This window comes from Kryptolebias marmoratus, linkage group LG5 (genome assembly GCF_001649575.2).
Source record: "Kryptolebias marmoratus isolate JLee-2015 linkage group LG5, ASM164957v2, whole genome shotgun sequence".
Lineage (NCBI taxonomy): Eukaryota > Metazoa > Chordata > Actinopteri > Cyprinodontiformes > Rivulidae > Kryptolebias > Kryptolebias marmoratus.
Genome location: NC_051434.1, coordinates 14,787,205 through 14,813,569, shown reverse-complemented (window position 1 = coordinate 14,813,569; position 26,365 = coordinate 14,787,205). Strand labels below are relative to the sequence as shown.

Here is a 26,365-nt window from a genome sequence, read left to right as displayed (position 1 = left end):
TATTGCCATTCGTGGTACTTCAAGCTCCCCTGAACTTCTGAATCATAGCCTTGAAGGATACCCTGTATGTACCTGTTAACCTTGTGTTTTGTTGTTCTAAAGGAAACTCTGAAATACAGTCTGGGGATTCTCCAGAACAAAAGAACTGCTGAGTGGAGATTCAAGCTGCTCAAGGAACTTACCTCATTCGTGACCGAAACCTGTCCGCTCTCCTCCGTTCACGGCCGCCGCCAACCTGCTCCAGCTTGGTCCGACTCCACAACCCGTAAGCTAAATACCACCAGCTTCAAAGGATCACTGTGGGTTGAAACGGAACCACATCTAACCTTACCTCTTCCTCTCCAAGTACTTCCTGAATCCAGAGCCGCAAAGAGTCCGTGTTCCAGTGGAATCCATGTTCCAGTTTTCACTTACCTTCTGGACAATAAATCTTTAACTTACTGCCAGTGTCTTGTGAGTTTTCTGCTTGTGGGTCAAATCGTAGACAAACCATGACATAACTTCTACAAAATACAACTTGAACCAAATCATTTACAGAGCTGAGACATGCTAAGTGACCTGGAATAAGCCTATCACACTGTGCATATTGAAACAACAAAGAATAGGTGAGTTCTGTGAGATGTCCCATGATGTCTTCGATGCCAATCAAAGAGTGCCATTGGTGCAAGTCAGAGGCCAAAGGAAACTCAACTCTTTTGGCCTGCAGCCTGCCTGAACTTTAATTTGGGAAAGGGAATGGGGTGCCAGATGGAAATTCTGCCAGTATAATTTCCTGTGGGATGTGACCTTTGCCTTTGATGGGAGTGGATCACATCTGCCACAGTAATTCTTTTATCTAATATACACCACTTCTTCCCACCCGTTACTTGCTTTTCCTTCTTCTTTTAAAACCTTAGCTTCAATGCTCCCTGGTTTTCTTTCTTTTGTATTTTATATTCCCATTTCTTAAATCTTGTTTTACATTTGGAATTTTTTTTTTTAAATCCTGGGCTAAGTGAAATCACCTAAAAAAAAAAAATAAGTAAAAGAAAGATCACCAGTTCTGACTAACAGTTTGAAATGTCCCTGTGTTCCTCAGAGTGAACTGCCATCTTCAAAATTGCATGAAGACTTGCTTTCAAGGGAATACAGCAAACTGCCATACAGATAAAAGGCATGCATCTTGTTGAGAAGCCCTCTAGGGCCATTTCACACTCCAAATCCTTCTCAGCATTACCCTTTAACATCCTTGAGAAACCTCAAATGAGACTCAGTGAAACACATTTCTGACTATATGGATTTGCACAGAGAAATTTGGAATTTGTGTTCTTTTCCCTTTCTTTTTTTTTCTTTTTGTTTGTTTGTTTTTTTTTTGTTTTTTTTTTTATCAAGCTGCTCTGATCTTACCTTAAAAAAAGAAAAAACATATCAAATCATGAAATACTTTTTGCACTTATCTTTCTCACTTGCCGGATATCAGACAAAACATAACATTTCTAAGGCTGAATCCCATTACATAGCCTTGACCCTCCCACCAATCATACACCTGTGGCTACCCTTACTTATACCCATTCATTCCATATCAGAAAGTCAATCAATTAAAACTTTCAATTCCAACATTAAAGTCTGTACATTATTAGTTGTCACCCAAGGTAAGAATATTTTAGTAGAGAAAAAAAAAAAAAACCTTACATTTGTGAGATTGTAAGTGCAGCTTACAAGTTCTCATTTTAACATGTGTCCTCCCTCAAAAAAATGTTTTTAAGGGTTATCCTTGCCATTTCACATTTGCTTAACAATATAGAAAGGATCAGGACACCAAAGCCTTTAAAGTCTACACATTCACTATATGGACAAAAGTAATTGGACACATTTGACCATCACACTAACAGGGACTATATGAAGTTGTACTCAAAATTGTACTTTATTATGAAGTTGGTCCCCTGAGCTATAACAGCTTCCACTCTTTTTGGAAAGGTTTCAGAAGAATTTTGGAGTGTCTCTATAGGAATTTGTGTCATTTATTCTGTAGAGCATTTATGAGGCCAGACACTGTTGTTGTATGAGAAGGTCTTGCTCAGTCTCCATGCCTGTTCATCCAGTTGGTGCTCGATGAGTGCCAGTCAAGTTTTTCCATACCAAACTCATGAAACTACATCTTGATAGTCTTGCTTTGTGCACTCAAGCACAGTGATGTTGGAAAAGAAAAGGGCCTTCTCTAACGTGCTGCCACGAAGTTGGAAGTATAATCTTGTCCAAAATGTCTTGGTATACTGAAGCATCAAGACTGCACATCACTTAAGATTAAAGACAGGTTTGGCTAACCTGAATCCAGTCTCACCAGTTGTTGACCTTGCCCTTTGATTTTACATGATTTTTTGATTTTCTTCTAACTTGTGGCTAGGTTGTTGTTGTTCCTAAATACCTCCACTTTCTAATAATATCACTTACAGCTTACCATTGAATATCCAGATGAAATTTCATAAATTTCATAAATTTCATAAATTGTTTTTTTGAAAAGGTGGCATTCTATCACCCTACCATGCTTAAAGTCACTGATCGCTTCAATACAACCCATTTTGTATCAAAAAAGTTTGCAAAAAGAGACTACATGGCCAGTTGCTTGATTTTATATACTTGCAACAACCGATCAGACTGAAACACTTGAATTTAACAATGAGCAGACGTGCAAAGACTTTTGCAGCTGTCCAAATTAACTGCTAAGCAAGAGTTTCACGAGTGACACATAGTAATGTAAAAATACTTTATTGTTCAGTATCTAAGCTTTGGAAAAAAAAAAAATAAATAAACACAATGCTATAAAATTAACAATAAATCAACAATGGCTCTAGTCATTGTAGTAGTGCTGCTTGGCAAACAAGTGTTGCTTCCACAGAGTTCCTGAACAAATTTTGTTTTAACCAAGAGAATGCTGTTGTCACAGTAAAAGACAAAATATACAACCATATGTTATAGATAGATTAAAAGGGCTTAAAAGGTCTTTTTTTTCATCTGGATAAGCCACAACATTACACGATAATTTCAGTTTTGATATTAGTTTTTTGCATTTTACTTTTAAGAGCACTCTGAAAAAAAAATTAAAAAAGATAATGCAACCTTACGCCAAACACAATAAGGAGAAAGAATTTGTAAGGGCCCAGGCATAAATTTTGAATTTCCTACCCTCAGTGGGGATGGTAAAAACTTCTTTAGGGATGTAGAGCTTGTCCTCGGCTGTTCTGGCCCAGTCCTTCATCCCTCTTCGCCCCTTCATAGGAAAGTTGATATCACTCGAAACTGCAGACACCGGCTCTCTCTGGATGGTTATCACTGAACAAATGAGAGAAACCAAAATAAATAAATAAATTGTAAAATAAATAAATAATACACAATACAAAAAATAAACAAAAAACTTTGTATGGAAAAACAAACATAAGTTGTTTAAAAACATAGGTGCAACTACACAATGAAAGCAAAAAGGCACTAAGACACTAAGGTATAATAATATTTATTATTATTATTATTATTATTATTATTATTAATAATAATAATAATAATAATAATAATAATAATAATAATAATAATAATAATAATAATAATAATAATAATAACATCATCACGATTATTACCTAAAGGGTGCAACTGTAAATTCATTTTGAAGGTCATCAAACAGACCTAAATATGATTATGACTGAATTCAACTAAAGCGAAGGTAAAAAAAAGTCACACCCAAATTATGACAGGAAATACAAGAACATACATATTTATTTTGTGATGAATTGGCAGGACATGGACTTACTGAGATTGTTTGTAACCACTAGAAAACTCTGAAAGGGCTTCTGGGCTTCTCCGATGAGGTGAATAAAATCTTCTAATATCCTCATCAGCAAAGCAGCACCGGGAGCGACCTGTGGATGGAAAGATAAAAATGAAAGGTGAGTATGATCCTGATATCATAATTAAAATTCAGTGCCAACTTTTCTACATAGCATGGCCATGCTTATTTATTACTGAGACCATTTATGGTGTTCCAGGGGTGGAAACAGTGACTATGTAGAATAAAATACCCCATTGGGTTCCTTATTAATTATGCCCAGATGGCAAGTAAACACGTTAAACCAAGGGCATCTGGATGGCTCACACACAACTCATGCAAAGGTACACACATACACACGGTAAAATTAACATACAGACACTGCATACAGGTGTGGTTTTATGGCTGTTACAATAAAAAGTGATTATAGAATGAAGTCACAGCAACCTTGCACAAAATACAAGTACATACAAACATTTAGGACACAGGGTGCAGTTGCAGACAGACACTAATATTAGCAATTAGATAAAAACACACAACCAGACATACACATTATCACTTATTCTCAGAGGGTTTTACCTGGTGAGCGTCCTCCCATTTCTCAAGGTTTTCTAAGTCCAACATGTGGCTGACAATCTGGAAGAATTTCTAAAAGCAGAGGAAAAGTGTTCTGATGTTAAAGCAGGATCATTATAAAATTGCCTCCTACCGAGAATGTATGCAAAACCCACCAGCTTATAATACTGTATTGCAGTTTGTTCTTTCTGTTAAGTCTAGCAAATAGCTCTACTCACTGACAAAAAAAAAAAAAAGTACCCAGACAGAGTCGTGGAAGAAACGTCACATGTTGAAAGGTCATGAGACAGTATTGCATTGATGACGATATCAGATCAAATGGATAACAGAGTTGGCAGCATAGGCACACTGATAGTGTCAGTAGGGTGTGGCACCCCTTCAAGCCTGAATACAAGGACTGTGCTGCTATTGTAGTCCTGTGATCAGTCAGCCCTCAACTGTTGTAACTCAAGATCACACAGACCTGTAATAAGTCAGAACTGATGCATGGGTTGATCTCACAAATGTTTGATTGGGAAAAAGACTTTGGGATCTGGCTGACCAGGGAAGAATCTCAACATGACACAATTAGTCCATAGACACACATGCCTTCTGTGGATGGACGTTGTCTTGTATAAAGACTGTATTAATGTACTGTCTCAGGAGGGATGAGATATGAAGAAGTAGGATGTCACTGATATACTGCTGTGCAATCAGGGGCTCCTAAATCACTACCAGACATGACCTGAAGTCATACCTTATAGATCCCCACACTATGATACCAAGGCAACGGCAGTGTGCCTCTCCACAGCATTGAGAAAATTGATCTGATTGATGCACAATGCCACAATCACTCATTGTGGTCTATCTTGGATAAATGGAACTTTCACAACATATGTGGGTGCCCTCACGTACCCATTTGTTCCAATATCAAGCCGCTGTAATATCTGCATACACTATAGGCCAAACAATTGTGCAATATGGCCATGTAGTCTTATGCAAACTCACAATGTTACCACTATCAAACTTGATCAAGTGCTAGTAATATTGTCTAATGCATCTAAGAGGCAATTTGTATTTATTTGTTTGTGTCTGCTGACCTTCACTCACTATTTTTACTGTCAGATGCTTGGACAACTGCCTGACAATACAATTGCTCAACTTGTGACATCACTACCTTTGTCCTTTGGAGCACACTCTACGTGTGCTAGATACATTTAAATCAAACAAATTGAATTTCAATTATTGGTCTGCAAGCGTGCAAAACTATGTCCAGATTGTTTCTACTTGATGTTTACTGTTTGGTTTTTTGTTGTTGTTGTTGTTTTGTTTTGTTTTTTTCTGCCATTGACTGTATTATAAAACAAACAAACAAAAAAGTCAAATTGTTGATTAAATCAGGGCATTTTGCTTTCTCCTACAAACAGCAATAATAGTGTTGTGCAAATCACGTGGAATAAAAAAAAAATAGAGGTTCTGCAAGGAATACATTTTAAATGGTTGTCAGTATCAGTCAGTAAAAAAACAGAGGTTGTGCCCACCTGCACGTCGTCGGGAGCTGGGATGTAGGTTGCTCTTTTGAAGGTGTCAGTCACATTTCGTAGGATCTCCGTGGAGAAGAGAAGGTCGCCACTGTAGTAGTTCCTCCTCTGCAAGAGTTCCAGGAGACTCCGTACGATCTGAGACATGCCCTCCCCAGCCAGGGTCCTCTGACCCTTCGCAAGATGCTCTAGTAACTACAATGTATTGAGAAATAGAGAAATTGAGGAAAGTTAATGCTTTCAACTCTGCATGATGAATCCTATGTTCAAATCACTGACACTCTGTAAACTGCAATAACATGTAATTACTAAGCCACATAGGAAATACTTAAACATAGAAGCCCTATTATCTTCAACATATTTTTGCTCATTTTTAATTCAATGTCTGGAACAACTTCCAAGTTTGAACAAAGAAGGTAATCCACATAACAAGTTCAAAATAAATCTCAGAGTAGTTAAATTACACAACTAAAGATACAAATATTTAGTATAATTTTTTATCAAAGGCACAAATTAAAAACTGCAGCCAGATAAACATTGGTTTGGCCCATAAAGGGCCAAACTAAAACCATAGGTTATTTGTACTTTCTACACAACTGTAGAAAAGTACAATAAAAAAGAAGACATATATTGTCAATGTAATGAAAACTTAATAGTTTTTAAACAAATTTGCTTTATGAAAATGATTTAAAAAACAACTATATATATAACTTTTTGAATGGCTATGACCTTTCATTTAAGCATTTCTGCACAACAAAAAAAAAAAAAAAATCATTATCGTCAATAAAAACCTGAATGGGTTCAGGAACCCTTCTAAAATCTATGACCAGAAAACATGCTGTTATTGCATAATCAAATTAAAGTTAAAACTATGCTTTGTAAAGAAGAAAAAAAATCAATATTGAAGGTCTGAGCACAACTTATTCATTGTACAGCAGTTGGTTAGAAGTGTCCCCTTGAATTGTATGTAAAAACTCTCAAAGAGTATTTATTGATTAAGTCTGCACTCATGTAGGATGAAGACAAAATTGAAGACCATCATGTGGTTTGATCAATCAACATGGACTTGAGATTAAAGAGGAGATTGACCATATAGCTTGGTTTCAGATGAAAACAGTTTGAAAGCCATGCAATGCGACATTGGTCCATTAGCGAACATGGCATGAGTAATGCAGACATCTGTGAGATCATTGTTAATGCTGAGACAAGGTGCATATGCAAGCATTCAGACAAAAATTTTATTCAGGGCAAAACTTTCTTTTTTCACCAAGATATTCTGCAAGCATTACAACAGCACAGCTTCATGGTAATAGGAATCCAGCTGCTAAAATGGTCCCCCTGCAATGCACCTCTGTCATTTATTGAGAACATGTGGTGCATTGTTATTGATAGGAAAAAAAACAAAAAAAAACTTTTAAAACAAAAGATCAAAATATGAAATTAAAAAAAAAACAATCATAAAAGTTATTACAAAATGTTTTGACTGTGAGATGACAAGGTATTTCAAGATGTGAGCAAAAACGTGCATGGGGGATTTTTGGTGTTCGTGCTTAAAATAAGTAAGCAAAATGAGGCTTAGCAGCCCTCTTCGACAGAAGCTTGATCTCGAGAAGTGAGAGGTATAAAAAGAAAGCCCATGTCTGCAGACAGAATGTAGAACAAACGTGGCGTACGAGTGACTGGAAGAACAGAAGATAACAGCAATCACAGAAAATTAATTATTGAAGAGTGGTGTTAATGAAAGGTTGGAACAGAAGCTAAGGGTGCAATCAAATCTGTCACGCACAAACCCTGACCCTCATCTCCCTACACCATCACTGAGTAGATGGAAAAGGTTGGAGTTCACAGAGCAGGAAAAGAGTCTCCCTGATGAACACATTCATTAGCTATGTTCATTAATTGATAAGTGTAAGTGCATCACTCTGGAAAAGCTAATTAGAGATAGGGGTAAGCCTTCAGTAAAGCCACTATTTGTCTTCCATTTTGAATAAACAGTTTTACAAAATAAATTTAAACAGAATTACATGATAACTATAAAAGTTAACTTTGCAGTAGGCAATAACTTCACAAAGCAGTTCACACTTGTTTATATATTCACTAATGAAACACAGGGCAAGAATAGGGGATGATGCTGCAATTAGGTGGTTAAAATAATGTAACCTGGACAAACAGGTATTCTTCTTGATGCCGAAGATTGTAAAAAAAAAACTTTAAAGAATTATATTAACAGGAGATTTTGAGATTGATAACACTTATTTGATAAACAGGAACTTACAGATAAACGTAAATATCTAAATTCAATTGAGACGCATCTGGCGAAGCTCGGAGGACCCCAGAAAGCAACTCCATTAATGTCCAGCATACATCGACGACTAGCAGATCCTGCGAGAAACCAAGACATAAGAGAGAAAAAAGGCAAATTCTTTATAGAATGCAAAAAAAAGTTTTATTATAAGTGGTAATGTGATGCAATGACTATATTTTCTAACACAATAAGATCTAAAAATTTACAAAATGAATTAAATAAAAAAATGAGAACCTAAATGTTTTTGTACAACTCTTTATTTCTGAGACATTTAAATCACAAATCACTTATATTATATAAAATATAATTAGATAATGTCTTGGATGCATTTTGTTACCAATTAGTTACCAGATAATATTAATTGCAAGTGTTATTAGTAGCCCTCATCGACACTACTCACTACTACTACTCTAACAAATACTTTTAGCTCCATTTATAGTTGTTTCTTCTTCCACACAGTACTAGCATTAACTAACTAATATTAATACTAACTGTAAAATGCCCAGATCAAAAATACACAAGAATTTTCAATAATAAATTAAATAAATAAGAAGAAGAACACAGAGAAAGAGCACTTTTANCACACACACACACACACACACACACACGTACACAGATTTTTATTATTATTTGTCATTTCTAAAAAATCCTAGTAAACATGGCACCACCTATAGGAATGTCTATATCTACACAGAAAACACCAAAAATGCTATAGTAACTATGTGGAACTTTAACACTCTCAGGAAAAATACATCAAAAGCAGGAAACAAAGTATGGAGGGTATGTATGATGTTTGTATTTTTGGTGTTAAATGTAAACATAACAAGAGCACAACCTTGTTTTCAATAGGTCACATTTTGGCTGTCTACATAAAAAAGCAAAAGAGATGTTTCAAGATTTTCTCATTCTCGAAATCTACATGTTTTACTACAAAAAATTAGGGTTTCCATGTGGACGCAAGGCTGAAAATGTAATAAAGGTAAAATATATATATATATATATATATATGGCTTCCTCTCAGTTATTAACAATTTCAGCAAATGATTGAGGTTCAATAGTGAGAGGATCTTGATACATCAAGACACACAGAAAAAAAACAGTAAAAGTTTCTTTATTGTTGCTGTGGGTTTTAGGGGACAAAGTAATAGTGGGAATGCACTACATAGATTGCTACTGCATAGTTTTCTAAAAAGCTTCATATTTCATGTCCACATGGATGTAACAAAAATAGTAGTTTTAAATATCTTTTTTTGGTAAACAATTTAAAACTTCTTGATTTTTGTTTTGTTTTGTTTGTTTTTGTGTGGACAAGTGGTTCAAATGCAAAAAAAAAAATCTCTGTTTAAAAGAAAAATAAAATCTGGAATAGTGCAGATGGTGCCATTGAGACTGGATATTACTATCTCTGTATGTATACCCAAAACCCATGTAAATAAACATTTTTTTACACACAAAATAAATCCCCTTTTGCAGAGACTGACTCAAAGGTCACACTTAACTGATGAAACTTCAAAGTCCTTCATTTATAGCAGTTTTGCAGTTTTAAATTGTCAGGCAGCAGAAAAATTAATGCAAACTGGCAAAATCCCAGTCACTCCCTCTTTTTTTATCGCTCATTGTGTAATACAGTAATAAACAGTAAAGGTTCCAAGTTGATTAGATGCAACACTTTGATTTAGGATCAAATCTAATTCTTGAAGCTATAATATTTACTGACACAACATCGGATTCATTAGGGCATGTTTTGACGTTGACAGAGCATGCAGTAGCACATGCTGATATAATACTAGGCCCGCTGAACCACATCTACTCATGGATTGATTTAAGAAGTTAATAGAAAATGTCTGAACATTTCCCAGTTTGATAAATTCAGCAGTGTGGATTAAAATTACAGGGATGAGAATCAAAGAAATAAAATTTTATAGCATTTCAACAGCGCATATCTGCTCTAGTAATTAAGGACAGATAATATTAAAGGCATGCCTTAATGCGTTTCTGATTACTATATAAAAAATAAAAAATCTTAAAAGAAATATTGTTCTATACAATTTATTTTATGTGCATTGTAATCTGTTACTAATGCTCTCTCTGCTATTTTTACCCATGTATTTATGTGGATTTTTAGCTTTAAAACAGCTCTGTTTGAAGTTTCAATGCTGAATGTCTTTCCGATGTATTTAACTTTGTTCTAGTTAGATATTTCAGTTTGTATTTTTGCAAGGTTTCTCTTTTTTAGCCTAGAGACTATACTGAAAAAGTTTTTTTATTATTTGTATTTTTTCTTGTGTATGATCTTTAAATAGCCTAGCTGTAAATCTCAAAATTACAGAAAGAACAAAGTCTACTTCTTTTTGTAGCAAAGAACAAATCCTTAAGACTAAATCACGAGACAATTTTCATGAAGTGATAGTTCCGATTTTTTAAAGTGAGGTTTTGTGGAAAGGTTATAAGCATGTCTTAACTGTAGTAGGTATGCATTATTTTTGAATGGCCTTATTTTGGAGAAATAACGTTAATTTGTGATTGCATAGATGAGCTTCGAACCAGCTAAGCGGGGCAAAGGTCAAAGTGGGTAGCTGCCATCTCAAACCAACTCCAATTAAAAAAAGAAAGTCATAGCCATTAATGCAAACACTAAGTTACAAACTTTTGCACTGACAATTTACCAAGCCAAGATAATTGACCAAATTATACGATTATTAGCAAGCAAAAGTAGTGGCAACAGCAGCTAGCTGTAGGACGTCCAGAAAGCCACATTTGGTAGGCAAATTATCTGACAGTGATGTAAAGGTTTATTAAATAGCTGTCACATGAACGGAACTGAGGTTAAAATTGTTTTAGTAAAGCAATGATCCCCCCACCCAGAGTATCCTTTAGCTTTTCAGTCCAGTCAAATGTAAACTTTATGTCTTTAAACTGATGTTGTCTGAGGAGGTATCTACAACAGATAATAACTTTGTGAACTTTACGTAGCTTATACACAATATTGCATCTCAAAAGACTGAACTATCCATGTGAAGCACAGTTGGTTAGTTCATGCTAACAAGCTGGCAAGATGCAAGCACTGTTTCAATGTTTTACTAAACTTATAAAGCTAATAATTATTTCACAAGCTTGTCTTTTGTTTGTTTATTTGTTAGTTTTTTTTGTAGTAAAAAGGGTTTTTGTTTCTGTTTATTTAGATTAATTATTTTTTATCTCCTGCTTCACTGGTCTTACTGCTCACACTGACATCCTTGGTGTCAGTGTGATCACCAAGAGTTTTTCTTGCAGTGTATGTTTTCCTTTTTTTTAATAAAATGATACTTGTGAAGGCCTACTTTACATCCTGTTGACTTTCTGTCAAATCTTTGCCATGATGTGATAACTGACTTACAGTAGGACTTATATGCCTATTACAAATTTAAACATGGCCTCATTAAAATGTGTATAAGAAAAAGTAGCATTTCTTGAAGAAATGAAAGTTGCTCGGTGCCTGGCATGCCAACGTTGCAACCTTGTTTAAAACCTTGTTTGAGTCTTATCACTCAAATGTTAGCTAAATATTTGTAAAAAAAACATAAAGAAATAACTGAGTTATAACCTTTTTTGGGGTTTGATTTAGGTTGACTAACTATAGTGGCCATATAAAATCAGATAGACCTTAAATGTCAATCAATTGTTGATGTGCACCCATTGATCACTTTGAGAGTTTCAATAAAATCCATCCTCTGGTTCATGAGACAATTTGCTAACAGACAACATAGACTATTACATGATGATAACTGGCTAACTAATAAAATCTTTAGCTTGAAGTGCGTTATGCTACTGACCAGTGGTATTTGTTGGACACTTGTGGTAGACAGTTTCACCAGCTGAGGCTCTCTTCCATGACATAGAGAGGAGGTGCTCATCTTTGCATATCTCATGAGGAGCTGTGAGTGAAAAGAAAATACATTTAAAGGAAAATGTAGCACAGTCTAGCAGGCAAACAAAGAAATGAAAATCACCACAAAGTGACATACACTTCGGCTGAAAAAAAGAGGAGGGGGTGGGGGACAGAAAATCCCCAAAAAACAAGATTCAAATCTGTGCTCTTCTGCTGCAGCTCCCAATCTTATTCCCTTGTACATTTCTCAGCGCTCTCTGTCAGTGACATTGCCTCAGTGCAGTATCTCATTCCCTCTTCATCTCATTCCTCTTTTTTTTATTCATCTGTTTCCCCCCTCCCTTTCCTTCATAACCCTGATGAAAAAAAACAGAGGCGAGCATTCTGAAGATATTCCAAAGGATTGGAGTAGGGGGGTGAGAGCTGGCAGAGGCAGATGCAGAGAGATGAAGAGGGACAGAGAGCAAAGAGCAAAGACAGAAAGGAGTGAAAAGATGATATTATGTTCCCCTGCAATGCCAACAGACAAGATCCTCATCTTGTGTAAAAGAGACTTGAGAGCTTCCTAAAACAAAGAGGTCACGGTGGAGGCGCCACTCAGAGGTTTATCATTTGTAGCCCCCCTCAAAGCTCAAAGCAAGCAAGCGCACATGTGGCACTCGGGCGTCAACTGAAAATACACTTGCATATTCACACAGCTCCAGTCAAAACACTGACAAACAGCACTGAGCGAGCGGACCATTGAACATCATGTCCACAAGCAGGGAGGGGAAACACTGAAAGAAATCCTGCAAAGTTTGGGAAGGGAAGTGCATTAAAACATTGTTAAAGAGGATACATAACAAAAGGGAAATGGAGTAACTCGGAGGTAAACGGATAGGATGAAAAGACAGCACCACAAGCCAAGGACATGTAAAATCAATGAAGAGGTAAAGATGAATGTGTATAGAGAGATACGAAGATGAAAAGATAAGTGCGAAAATTGCGATAGAAGCCATTGGAGGAGGTGCAAACCAGAGGGAATCACTTTCTAATCTGCCTGACAAACACTATGCGCACACAAAGAAGACAGATTTCATTTTACAGAATTATATGAGATATATGCGCTAGCAATACGGAAAGCGAGTAAAAATGAATTTGTGCACTGCATAACAATATAAACATAAACATTGTTAAAATTAAATAAATAAATAAAAAATCACAGTGAAGTCACTGACCAGGGCACTTTTTCTCATTACAGGGCCGAACCTCCTCTTCTGAGCCGTCACAGGGGGAACTTTGCATTCCAGTGCCTTCACACGTCCTGAAGCGTCGCTGCAACCCGGAGTCACATGTCTTGCTGCAGAGACTCCAGTGGTTCCAGCTGCCCCAGTTACCTCCACCTGGTTGCACGAGCAGTACGCCGCCAAGAAAGATCAGGGAAAGAGGGTCGAAAGTGGGGTATGAGAAATAAAGTAGCATTGTGTTTCATGAGAAATGTGGGAGAGAAATGAGAGCAGATGGTGATAAACAGTCATTTTGACACAATAGATTTATTTTTTAAATTACATTTTTTTTTTTCAGTTAATTTAAAAAAGAAGCCCAAAGCCTAAAATTAAGCTCAATGTGGGCCCCAGACTCATTAAAATCCCAAGTTTTTTTGTCCTCTGGGGCCTTTGCTGAAAAGAGACTTGCCAAATTAGGTCTCTACTCATAAAATTACTCATACGTGAATCACAGACGAGCACGAGCGTGCCTTTAGATAATGCATGGTCCTTGTTTGCATAATGCTGTTTGGAAGTAAGTTGGCGTGTAAGTGTGAATGCTGAGCTCTCATTTACCGCTGCACGAAGGGTTGGTGCAGTCTCTGGTTTCCTGATGGGGCCCTTTACACTCGGCCCAGCCGTGCACCGACGCACTGCAGCGTCTCTGCCTCTGCTGGGTCCCAGTGTTACAAGTCACGCTGCACTTCGACCAGTCCCCCCACTCCAACCACTGGCCCTCCACTGGAAAAGCAGGACACAGATGGAGGTGGACAACGGAAACAGGGAGGAATGAATGGATTGCAGTGAGGTGATATGGTAGAAATCAGGGTAATGTGATGCAGAGTTTTAGAAGAAAGGAGAAGCATTGTGAGTGAAAGGGCAAAGGCAAGGAGACAAGACAAAGTGAGCAGGCTACAGGAAAACATACTCCACATTAAGATGGAGAAGAAATACATTTCAGTCGATTTATTTAGTCTTGCATAAACAGAAACAGCAAATATCACACTCTTTGCGGTTTTATGGACATTTTTAAATATGCTAGTCTCTTACGAAAGAGGTGGTTACAAAATCTCTTTCTGACTCATTTGGAATGGTTCACGCAGAGTGCATTCAGCTGAACATTCCTCGATTCGGTTCTAAAACAAGACACAACACTGAAACAATGGACTGATGGAGAATAATAAAATAAGCATTGGTAATGGTGACATTTATATATAAATGCAGTGCGGTTCCACATATCTGACAGTGAATAATAAAAAAAAACAACTTAACTAAAACTGGGTTATACACCAGGTGTATTCTGCACTTCCACTTTGCCTTTAATTAGGATGTTGGGAAATGAAATGTTGCTAAAAGAATTGTATCCATTAATAAAATGTATAAAACAGAAAAAGTTAAAATAGGTACGTTTCAAGTGTTAGTTTTGGTATTATTACTATTGAAAATCAGAAACCATAAGCAAACAGGTGATACCTAAAGAGAAGATCACAAAAAGACAGGAAAGTTTAGCTAACAGGAATTGTGCAGGTCATAATAAAGCCAGAGAGATCTTTTGAAAGTATTTCACTGTAAGATCGTGTGAAGGAAAAGCACACCATGTAACTGTGAAACTAATTTATAGCGTGTTGAACAGATGAACGGAATCATCAGCAAAAAGTCAGTCTAATAAGTTAGCAAAGCAATATGGCCAATCATGCTGTGTGCAACTTCTATAGAGTCACAATAGCTGATAGTGCTTAAAATGAATCTGAGCCACAGCAGAAGTGTGAATGGGACACCACAGGAGTGTAATCCTGAAAAAATTGTAACAACTGAAATGGCATTTTAAAGAAAAAAAGAACCTAAAAAGACAGCACAAGAGTAATCCATCAGGTAACAAAGCTCTAGCTTTTTAGAACTCTAAGAATTAAATTAATTAAAGCCCAAAAAGCACCAACATTTGATTTTTTTTTATTCAACTATTTTCTTTATTTGTGGATAGTGAAGTAAAGGTAATAAAGAGACTTTTCCACTGGGTTGTGAGTCAGGAAATTCCAAACCACAGTAAACGGCTTTCAGGGAGGGCTTTGAAGAATTTGGACTTTCTTAGTATGCCGCCCTGCTCTGAAGTGACACCTCCATATGTCTGATCTTCAGCACAAAAGGTATTGGATAGATTTTTTTCTTGCATTCTGACAACAACAAAAAGAAAAAAAAAACAGCACCAAATGGTTTTCACTGAAGTCATGATCAAACCAAAATAAATCTTTCTGTTCACAGTGGGCAAAAATGATGAAATGTGCACTACAGCCTTTGGTTGGGCAATTTAACTCCTGTCCAGAAGTTGAATGTTATTTGATAATATCAATGCCATATTAGCTTAGGCCGAGCGGATGTTTTTGCACAAACTTTGTTGTGGACATTAAAAAAGTTTTACACAGAGTGACAGGCACAATTTAAAGCACCCTGAAAAAAAAGCTAGGCAAGATTATGTAGAGTAAAAAAAGAAAAAAATAGGGATGGATTTATAATGTTTTAGATTTATTTTGCAAACAGTAGCACTGGAAATATTTCCCTGTTAAAGAGGGAACAATTAGTTCATGTGATTGTGCATAAAAAATAATAAAAGAAGAGGATTTGTGCAGGTTGTTATAAGATACTAGACCCTGAATTTCTCACCTTTAATGTCTTTGAAAATTTAGGATAGGAAAAAAAATACAATTCTTCAAGCACAAACTGCCATAGGAAGTGTTCCTAAATTTTATTTTACCATTGTAGTCTAAGACTTTGGTGAATGCTTTGGAGTGAAAATGAAATTATTGTATACACAACTAAACACGTAGACAAGATACAAGATCCATCAAAGCTCCATTACTCTATTTTTGTGGTCATTTGTGCCAAAAGGCCTATTCTAGTAATCATCATTTCAAAGGATGAATGCTTTTGAACTCCCAAAAACAGGCTGAGGGAGTTGTGATACAGATAAATTTACACAAATTTCCTTAAGGCTCTAAAGGAAGAGAACACTTTGTACCAAACCTTCACTTCCTATCACCGTTCCAAAAAAACAGCAAGGCAAACCACCCTGGGGGCCACATCACAGGTTTTAGCATCTCCCTATCCTCCCCTATTTGAGAAACAACTTTGCAGCATCCTTGCATAGCAATGGTGACAGTTTGGTTTCATAAATATATTGACCTCATAAAACCTCTGCTTTCAAAACATAAAAACAACAAAAAGAAATAAGCATAGCCAAAAGTATTAGTCTTAGGAGAAAAAAACAAAGAAACAAAAAGAAAATCACAGTGAAGATAAAGCTCTATCTCAGATCCTGGCTCTTGCAGTTTTCACAGTAGAGTGAAAAATTAAAGAATATGTTTTAGCCTCAATTTTGCTAAATAAAAAGCACTTACTTTGTGATAATTTCTCTGATTACTAACCAAGCCAACACACTCTCACTTAGACTGAAATCAATTCAAGAAAAAAGAAAAAAGATGATTAATCAGAAAGCAGACACCACTTTTCTTATAAAACTGCCTGATGTTTTAATATCTTTGCATCCATTAACATTGTTTTTTCCCATCTAGAACCCATTTGTCTGACAACACAGGAAGCCAGAACAAACAAAAATCAATGAAAAAGAGTATTCTTTTTGCAGTGTTAATGCTTCTAGCCTTATTGTTTACTCTAAGGTCACTTAAGGCACACATATAAAATATTTATACTAATAATAATAAAAGTGATCAGACATAGTACAGATTTAAACATATAGTTTTGGGTATAAACTGCCATACATCTTAGGTTGATTTTTTTTTTTTTCTTTTTTTTTTTTTCCTCTGTACTCTTGTTGAAAAAATGCTGGAAAGTTTCTTCTAATCTTGTTCCATTCTTTGTGAACAGACTGATGAATTAAGACTTTATCACAATCATGGTTGAGACCTCTTCCACCTTTACCCCAATAAAGATGTTTTAGTTGGACAGTTTGGACCTAAATGGAAAAAGGTCCTGTGGCACCCTCGACAGCAGGATCAGATGAAGCTGTACCAGCAGCCTATTGCTGTTCTTGACAAATTGTAGACCTAAGGAACAAAAATGGAAGTCCTGGTCTGGTCAGCCATCTGAACTAAGCCAACCATGGACAGAGTTTACAAATCTGATCTGTAGGCTTTGCTAGTCTGCAATTTGATAGTTGAGCAAAAGTAGAAATGGTTACCCATGGATAACAAGTTAAAACTAAAAATTACAGAGATAACTGTTAAAGCCGATAAACTGACCAATTAAGACAGCAAGCGATTGTGTTATGTTCTTGGTCTCAAGGCTTAAAAAAGAACAAAAGGAGACAGGGAAAGTCAACAGCATTCTAATTGGTGACACATTTTTCAAATTTCAGACAAGATAAAGTGAAATTAGGTGTTTTTGTTAAATGTCTTTCACAATTTGTGTAGCATTTAGTAAAACTCAAAGCAGATCAAAAGGAGACACATGAAGATCTTTGTGAAATTTACACATTGGAGAGAGTTAAGTGAGTTTTTACAAGACAAATCGCTGTGTTTACTGTTGTAAGCGAAGATAAGATAATAACGGTCATAGAATCAACAAGTTGTAAATATGTACAAGATGCAACAGCTGAAGGTAAATTTGGGTTATGTGTCATTTATGTATTTTTGACATGTCAAGTGTCATGTTGAAAAAAACACTACTCTGTAAACATTATTCTGTTTGAGTAAACATAATGTACTACTTGTATTATACAATATACGAACAGTGAAAACAGTTATACTAAATAAAATTTTATAAACTTATTTATTTTCTCCAAAGTCTGAACCTCCAAGTTCCAAGTTAGAAAAAAAAAAGACAGAAAGAAATTCGAACAATTTCAGAATAATGTTCCTCAATGGAAGATTGGAAAAAAACTTTGAATAGCCTATCATTCACAGTTCATATTATCATCAAAAGATTTTAAGAATCTGTAGAAATCTCTGAGTGTAAACGACAAGGCCTAAAGGTTTAGAATGGATGGAGAGCATTAGGTTAGCTAAATATTTTCCCATTCAAATATTATAAAATAAATAAAAAAAACAAAACAATATTAAGCTAGTAGTTGGGATAGAAGGACATTTAATTAAAATGAATAAAATTAAAATAAAATAAAACAAACATGCAACATCCATATATAATATAAAGCAAAATATTAATGCAATGCTTGCAAATTCTAAATCTGTGAAAATGACATGTTACTGATATGGTTATTATAAGAAAAATGCATGCATTGGAGACAGAGAAAAAGGCTTGGTGTAGTATGTTAATGGGGATGGTACTAACCAGGACAAACTGCTATGTTGCAGAGTTTGGTCTGAATCTCAGGCCGTCCACAAGCCTCGGCCTCGCCTCCATCCATGCACTTCCTGGTACGCATCCTGGAGCCCCTCCCACAGGTCACAGAGCACAGACTCCATGACGACCACTCTTCCCACTGCCCATGCACTGCAAGTACCCATGAACGTCACAGATACACACACAAATGGGGATGAGGAATGACGAAGGAAGGGAGGGGAGAGGGTTGAGCGTCCCATAACAGGCAAAAGGGTTAGAGAACGGGAGAAAACGAGAGATTTTATGAGTATGAGCACATTCCTTAAAATACCTAATGGAGGTGGCGTTCTGACCTCCAGGATAAATTCCAATTACAGAGGAAAAGGCTCTGTGAGTATGAGGCTGCACTTGCATGTTATTACATGAAAGAAAATTAAGGTTAAGAATGGACAGTGGTATTTGAAGTCATGCGGTTATAAAGTTTGAGTTAAGGCAACGGAAAAAATGGGACTACTGCATGGAAATCATTATATTTTTCAGTCACTCCAGCAATCCAATTCATCCCCTATTTGTTTCTTCTTCTTTCTCCATCGTTTTTTATACCCTCCCATTTCAACAACTAAAGTTATATCAAAACTGAATAAATGAGCATACCAGATTTATCTTCTTGATACATGTTATTGTTTTGCAGCACTAGCAGATACTTGCACGCAAGAATACACACATATACACATCAATTTGCACACTGTCATACATTTTATTTGTTAAACCAAATAAGGATGTCTGACCTACAATTACTCAGTATTTCCACTAATCAGTATTAGTGGAAACACCGATTTTAAAGATTTAAAAATGATCTACATATACTGGCTCATTACAAAACAACTCAATGACAAAACATATAACTGTGTGGAAGAATGAAAAACAAGATTATAGGAGTAAAATATGAGAATTTGAAAGAAAAATAGAACCAGCACAAGAAAAAAAACTAGGTTTAAAAAGTTTGAATCATAATAGCATGGTAAAAAAAAACAAAAGTCATTAAAAAAGGAGAACATTTTGAAATATTTAGAGAGAGACCAGAGGAAGCTGCACTGGGATGGAAAGAAGCTGGCGAAAGAAAAGAAAGCAGATTTTGGGAAATGCTGGAGCAAGAAAGAAAGAGACAGAAAGCAGGATGTGGAAAGAGGAGGGGGAGGGCCAAAGGGAGGGCAGGACCGAGCAAGAAAAACTTAAGAGACAGGAGGATGGAGATTGCTGGTTCTGTGTTGAGCAAAGCTAAATAAATCATGGCAATAAATAATTAAAGCTGCTCTGTAAAGGAACGCTCTGAGGAGCAGCAGCAGAAGGCGGAGAGAAAGAGAGGATGGTGGTATTAAAAAGTTTGGAGATATGTTGAGCTGATAAATAGTGAGATGTCCTTAAAGTCAGAGAAACATGGGATCAGTGTATCTCTGTGCTACTTAACCAAAGTACAGTGTGTTGCAAAATATGGGGAGATCTTTGGAGAGCATTTGAGTTGCTTCTACTACAAATTTAATGAAATGCATTTTAAAGTAACTGAATCCGTGGGCCTTGTTAAAGCAGACCAATTGAAAGTGCATACTTTGGTAAATAACACTAATAAATTGGAACGGAGTGATACACAAGAATTGTTATGAAACCTCTTTAATAACCTTTGATTTCTGAGAAGTGTTTTCAGCCTCAAGACACAAAATAATACAAGTAAACAACTCTGTGCTTCTGAGGAAAATGACACAAGAGACAGGCCACAAGACTATTACACAGCAGTAGTAACCATTTTGATTGTTGGTAAAAGTGCCTCAGCAGTGCTCACCTGGATGTCACTGAATCAAACCTTCGCCCCACGAATACACAGTCATGTAATAGACCTGGCAAGTGCATTCTGATTGTGAAAATCTGTGTTCCCTAAAGTTAACTTTCCACTTAATGTGACTGGGGGTCTTGTTCACAAATAATGGCAAGTTGGAGCCTGAGATGGACTGATGGATCACGGCTTCATCTGCAGTAATGGTGGATTTGCACTGGTTGATTGTAACGAAGAAGCAGCTTAGCTGAAAGCCAACACCCTCAATTTACTGGCCCATCTACGTTCCATGTCTCACCTAGGGGCACAAGTTATTACCAAAAGAACAAGATCCATGGGCTGGGCTCAGTCTTAGAGTTTGGGTGGGAGTTCTCTTATATAGGGGTAGTTTGGCGTAGAGCCACTGCAAATGGAAATTGAAAGGAGTCAGCTGATGCAGTTCAAGCATTTGATTAGGAAGTCTCCTGGGTGCCTCCCTCTGGAGGTTTTCCAGGCAAGTTCCACTAAGAAGAGAACCCAAGGCAGACCCACAACTTGCTGGAGGGATTATGTATCCTCTCTGACCTGTGAACACCATGGAATCCCCCAGGAGGAGCTGAAGAGTGTTGATGGGAAGAGTGATGTTTGGATCTCCTTCCTGGATTTGCTGACTCTGTGACCTGACCACAAAAAGGCTGAAGAAAAATGAATGGATGGAAGACAGTAACTAAGTAAAATTTAAGAGATTTTAATGAGATTTAAGAGACTAAAATAAAAGTATTTTGGAATACCTAAGCAATTGCAATTATATTTTATTTTATTTTGCAACAGCATTATCAAAAGATGTTTTGATATAGGCTACATTTAAATATTTTACCAACCAGGGGAAAGAACCAAAATCGCTACATTTAAAAATAAGGAAATAATATCATTGACAATAAGCTGCTGAAAATAAAGTGTTGCAACTCTAAGCTTGTCAAACAGCTTTCTTGTTTTTACTACTGAGTGTTTTCATTAGAGAGTGTTTCAGACGTTTAGCACCTAACCAATAATTTGAGAACAACAGCGTTGACAACTTGTGGCTTTTGGCCATATCTTTTGTAAGGTATAGGAGCAGACATGGAGACAAAAAAGATGTATCTGACTACAAATCCAAGCACAGTAAATAAAAAACAAAAAGAAATCATTTGCAGCAACATTCACCCATCACACAAAGCAGTCTTGGTCATAACTATACAAAATGTAAAGACTTTAAATACATATAATTCAGCACCTTGTTTTAACTAGCAGCATGTGGCTTGGTTGAACACTGATGGGTATTGATGAAACTGACTTCCTCTTGGAGCTAGTCTCATTAAGCCATTCCTCTCCTGTTCATTTGTGAAAATGATCTACACAGTAGATTTCCAAATAGTTGGTATTGGTCAATGCTGATCTTTATTTTAAGTAAAGTAAAGTAAAATGTTTAAATCACGTTTAAACAATATTTCACGGATTATTTTTTCTTCTTGTTTAAATCACAGCATTAGCATGTTGGAAGTGATTATGGTGCAGTCTGTGGAAAATGCAAAAACTAATTTGGAAACTCTAAAAACAAATCTAAACAAACAAAACATATCTCACATCCTGCATTTGCACATTAAGCATTTTAAAACTCCACAGCATAGCTCGTAAGATGTTAGTCATTATTTATTCATCTGAATTGAATCTCCATCTCTCATACTCAGTGGAAAAGTATGTGAAGTCTGCGTGAAAGCCGATCAATTGCCCTATAAAATCAAGCTTGAAGGTTTTGGACTAAAACATGATAAAAAAAAAAAAAAAAAAAAAAAATCCTGCTTTATAAGACATTTTCCCTCAGGATCTGGAAATGACTGAAACAGTTTGTTCAATCGGGAAACATGGGGTAATAAATATCACTATTAGCCATCAAACTTCTGCTTTGCTCTAAACAGAACAACAAAGAGCACTTGCATCAAAAATAATGCATTTCTTTGCTTCAAGGTTTAGTAAAACATTTACTTTAAAGGGGGTACAGTGCCTCCGGGTTTATCAAAAGGGTTACAAAAAAAAAAAGAAAAGAATAATATGATTACAATGACAACAACAACAAACAACAATGTAACATACACATTTCATAAAATCTGGTCAATAATCTAGTTTGTGAAGTCAACTCGTGTTTTTTTCTTGTTTTTTGACCTAGAAATCTGATGCAAATGCAAGTAAGCTTTGTATAAATAAACAACAAGCACTCACCCAAAATGCAGTATCCACATTTACACATTTTCACAAAAAATAAGGCCAAGCAAATCAAGAATGCATGTCTCCTAAATATGTCTTTAAACAAAAAAACATCTGTGCAGCATTTAAATACACTTCATTCTGTGTTTCCCTTATTTACCTTTGGAATGTGCACACTGTAATTGGACACATGCATCATATTGATGTGGAGGATTACCACAGTTACCTGCACTTGCATTAGCTACGGGGCAGAATGTGGGGTTAGAAAAAAACAACAACAGCAAAAAACAACACTGGGAAGTCTATATGCCTGTGTATAAGCTTGAATGCCACCCTAATGAATCTGTAATGAGTTCATCGCTGCATCTGTGCATACACCCTCAGTGTCTTGCTTGAATGATTACTGGAAGTGTGATCATGTTACACCATTTAACTGTGCACTGACCCAGACAGTATTCACAGCACACCATTGCACCCCGCCTCTCCTCTCTCATACTTTAAATGTCACTGAATCTGTGCTAAATGAGCAGTAGTTTTATTAGAACAAAAGTTGTAGAACTAGTTCACATGCATGATTAAAGCATGTAAACTTTATACTTCATAACATGGAAACAACAACAAAAAAGTTATCTTGACGAACCAATTACTGTCTAATTTGCTTTGTTAAAAGACAGAGTTATACTTAAAATTCTTTACTGGCCTCCTAACAATTCAGAAGTTTTGCTCACGACATTTTGAGAGAAGAAATAATTCACACCATTGGTTTTCTTACATTGATGTTTCCATACTTCTGTAGACACCCACCAGTGCTCATTAAACACATAAAAGCAAAGAAATAACAAGAAAGGAAGAGAAGGAATACGACCTCAGAATACTTGAAAATAAACGAAGAATATATGGTTGTTTTTAAGGCAAAACCTGTGATGGTATGTATGTGATGTAAAAATCCAATTATATAAAATCAAAAAAGTAATTATTTATTTATTTCATACATCATTATAAGTATTTTTTTTTTTCTTCTTTTAACATTTTCTTCCTGAATTAGTTTTTGCTCAAGTTGTGTCCAGAAAATTGCTTTCTTAGATCTGAGTAATGAAATTATTTAGTTTGCATTAGGAAATATCATAGTTTGGATACATTTCAACATTTACATATAAGCAAAGTGTCACAGTTTGCGGCTTTATCATGTGTTTTGTTTGTGTACTTAGTTCTTTTGTTCCATTGTAAGGTATCAGTTATGCATGTTTCAAGATTCACACTCACTCGTCTTACATTTGTAACCCACACACCTGTCTCTACTGGTAATCACTCCTCCATGTGTAAATACATTTCTTATCTTAGTTCTTTCATGGTCAGATCCTACATTATCTTATGTCATGTGGTGTGAAAATGTTTTCCTTTTATCATATTTTTCGGACTATAAGGCACACTTAAAAGCCTTCAATTTTCTCAAAAAAATGACAGTGCACCATATAATCCAGATTTCCTTATATATGTAGGAAGTTGTAATGTTTTAGTACAACTTTGGTAAACTACAAAGCTGCACCGCTTGCAGCATTAAGGCTCAGTTATAGCCGTGTTGCGCAGGGCTCCGTGCATGGTGCAGGCGTTTATACGTAACGCTTACGTCGGTCCAGTATTCTTCCGTGAGTTTTCAATTGTTTAATTATCTTTGTGATCTCTCATAAAGGGATCATATAAATGCTGATACAGGCGAACCAGCTCCGCTAGAGGAAGAAAATCATCCATTTTGAATGGAGCGCGGCAGTGACAGTGCGTCTTATAATCCAGTGCGCCCTCTAGTGTGGAAAATACGGTACCTTTTTTCCCTTCAGTTTTATAAAGAATGTATTAGTGTTTTCAGCTCTTCAGCTTGCTTGCATGCACTTGGGTCCTTCCAGCTAACATTATGACTCAAAAATGTTGCCTGCACATTTGTGTTTAAAATTTATTAGTGTAGTCTAGGTTGCTTTTTGGTAACCAGTGATCAAAGTCGGTGATAATTCTCTAAGAAAAATGCCAAGAGGTACAAAGGGACACTAATTTAAGAATGGCACATAATTTATTAATTTTACTGGTGCAATGATGAAATCTAGTGCCAATGCAGTATAGCAAACATGATAAATGTAGATTTATTAGATTGTTAAAATAGCAATTTCAATCAATCTGGCATCAAATTTAATAGTGGTGACTAGTAGATCTATAATTGTGTGCTCCTCTTTGCTTTTTTATATTTGTTAATACTTCATGCAAAAATAGAAACCCCTTGAATCCATTGTTAAAGAGATTATTAAGTAAAGCAAGCTGACAGATTCTGCCGCATCTTTAATTTAAAAGTCCAATTCAAGTTCCCTTAGAATTTTTGGTCTTTATGTGACTTTCCGCACAGTCCTACTCTACTAAGATTTGGTGTGATCCCATTCAGGCAATCCCTGGAGTGCCCATAAACCCCCTCCAGAACCATGTCAGAAAACATCAGAGGAATGGAGGGCAAAATGAAATAATAAACAGAACATAACAGAGCAACCAATATCCCATCAAAGGAGCAGCTGAGGATATTAATATAGACACAGAATGGAAAATGAGGCACTTAGACATACAAATCGAGCTGGCACATTTGCATAAAGACAAGATTAGCATATGCACTGACAAGGAAGGAAAATTTTCCTTCTCACTTTTTGTAGGGAGGAAGTTGAATGAGTAAAGACTTTCAACACGCATGTGAAACTCCTAAATTATGCTAAATCAGCTTTTGAAAATGCAAACTTCATTTTGGAAAAGCATAGCATATCAAAAAAAATAAAAATCATCAACACCAAAAGAATGACCGAACAACGCATTAATTTGAAAACAAGACAAAAATAGATATTGATGTCACAAATGCATTTGTACAGTCTTTATATAAAGATACAAAATCCAATGATATGTTTGATATGTGCACATGATATGTGCACAGCCAAATGTTCCCAAAACTACAGGTGATATGTAGTATACAGACCAAAATAAATAAATACTCAAATTTATTTTGTTTAAAAAAAAAATAATTCAGCCAGGGAACAAGGCAAATGGATATGTTTAGACTAATTTCAATAAATACTTTATGGCAATACAGGATATTTAAATCTCTGTAAGTGTGCTAGAAAACTTTGTAATTCTGTAATGACCAAACAAAAATCCCTATGAAAACAATACAAAGACAAGAAAATTCCTATTTAAAGCCTTGTTCAGGAGTGTTGAATAATGTATATTCTGCTTGTTCTCTTTGTTGTATGTGGGGTTCTCTCCAGGTACTCTGGTTTCTTCTCCCAGTTTGAAAACATGCATGCTATGTGAAATGGCAATTCTTAATTTACTCAAGTGTAAGTGTGTGCCTGTATGGTTGTTTGACTTTTTTTGTCTTTCTGTTGGTCCTTCAATGGACTAGTTAACGGACCTGGCTGCACCTTGCCTTTCACCCAATGACTGCTTGGATAATCACAAGAACAGGATCAAGCAGGTAAAAAGCAGTGATATTTTTTCTTAAAAAAAGTAAAAGAAAACCTTACACAAGAAAATAACAGTCTTTGAAAGCTAAGTAAAAACAAACAAACAACACAAAGCATAATATGTGGTTTAAAACAGGTCTGTCTTTTTTATTTTTATTTATTTATTCCCCACTGCCATGAAGAAGTCCCCAAGACTAAATGCTGCAGATCTTTTTTTCTACAGTGGAAAACTGA

The 26,365-nt window shown here is 35.9% G+C and overlaps 1 protein-coding gene across 22 annotated transcripts in view; it reads right to left on the bottom strand.

The window, feature by feature from the left end:
• adgrb2 (adhesion G protein-coupled receptor B2) overlaps positions 1–26,365 on the bottom strand; it is a 262,967-nt gene that overhangs the window by 102,087 nt on the left and 134,515 nt on the right. For 20 of the 22 annotated variants that reach the window (XR_005233158.1, XR_001808696.3, XR_005233161.1 and 17 more), the window contains exons 2-10: positions 18,608–18,769; positions 13,883–14,047; positions 13,280–13,444; positions 12,007–12,108; positions 8,165–8,271; positions 5,890–6,084; positions 4,373–4,441; positions 3,779–3,887; positions 3,163–3,309 (exon numbers count right to left, since the gene is read on the bottom strand). Coding sequence is in view for 10 of the 22 variants with exons in the window: in XM_017421641.3 (XP_017277130.1) it covers positions 3,163–3,309; positions 3,779–3,887; positions 4,373–4,441; positions 5,890–6,084; positions 8,165–8,271; positions 12,007–12,108; positions 13,280–13,444; positions 13,883–14,047; positions 18,608–18,769 (1,221 nt within the window). In the remaining 12 variants the exon portion in view is untranslated. The remainder of the gene's footprint in view (positions 1–3,162; positions 3,310–3,778; positions 3,888–4,372; positions 4,442–5,889; positions 6,085–8,164; positions 8,272–12,006; positions 12,109–13,279; positions 13,445–13,882; positions 14,048–18,607; positions 18,770–26,365) is intronic. The other 2 variants (XR_005233163.1, XM_017421731.3) reach the window with 1 other exon arrangement.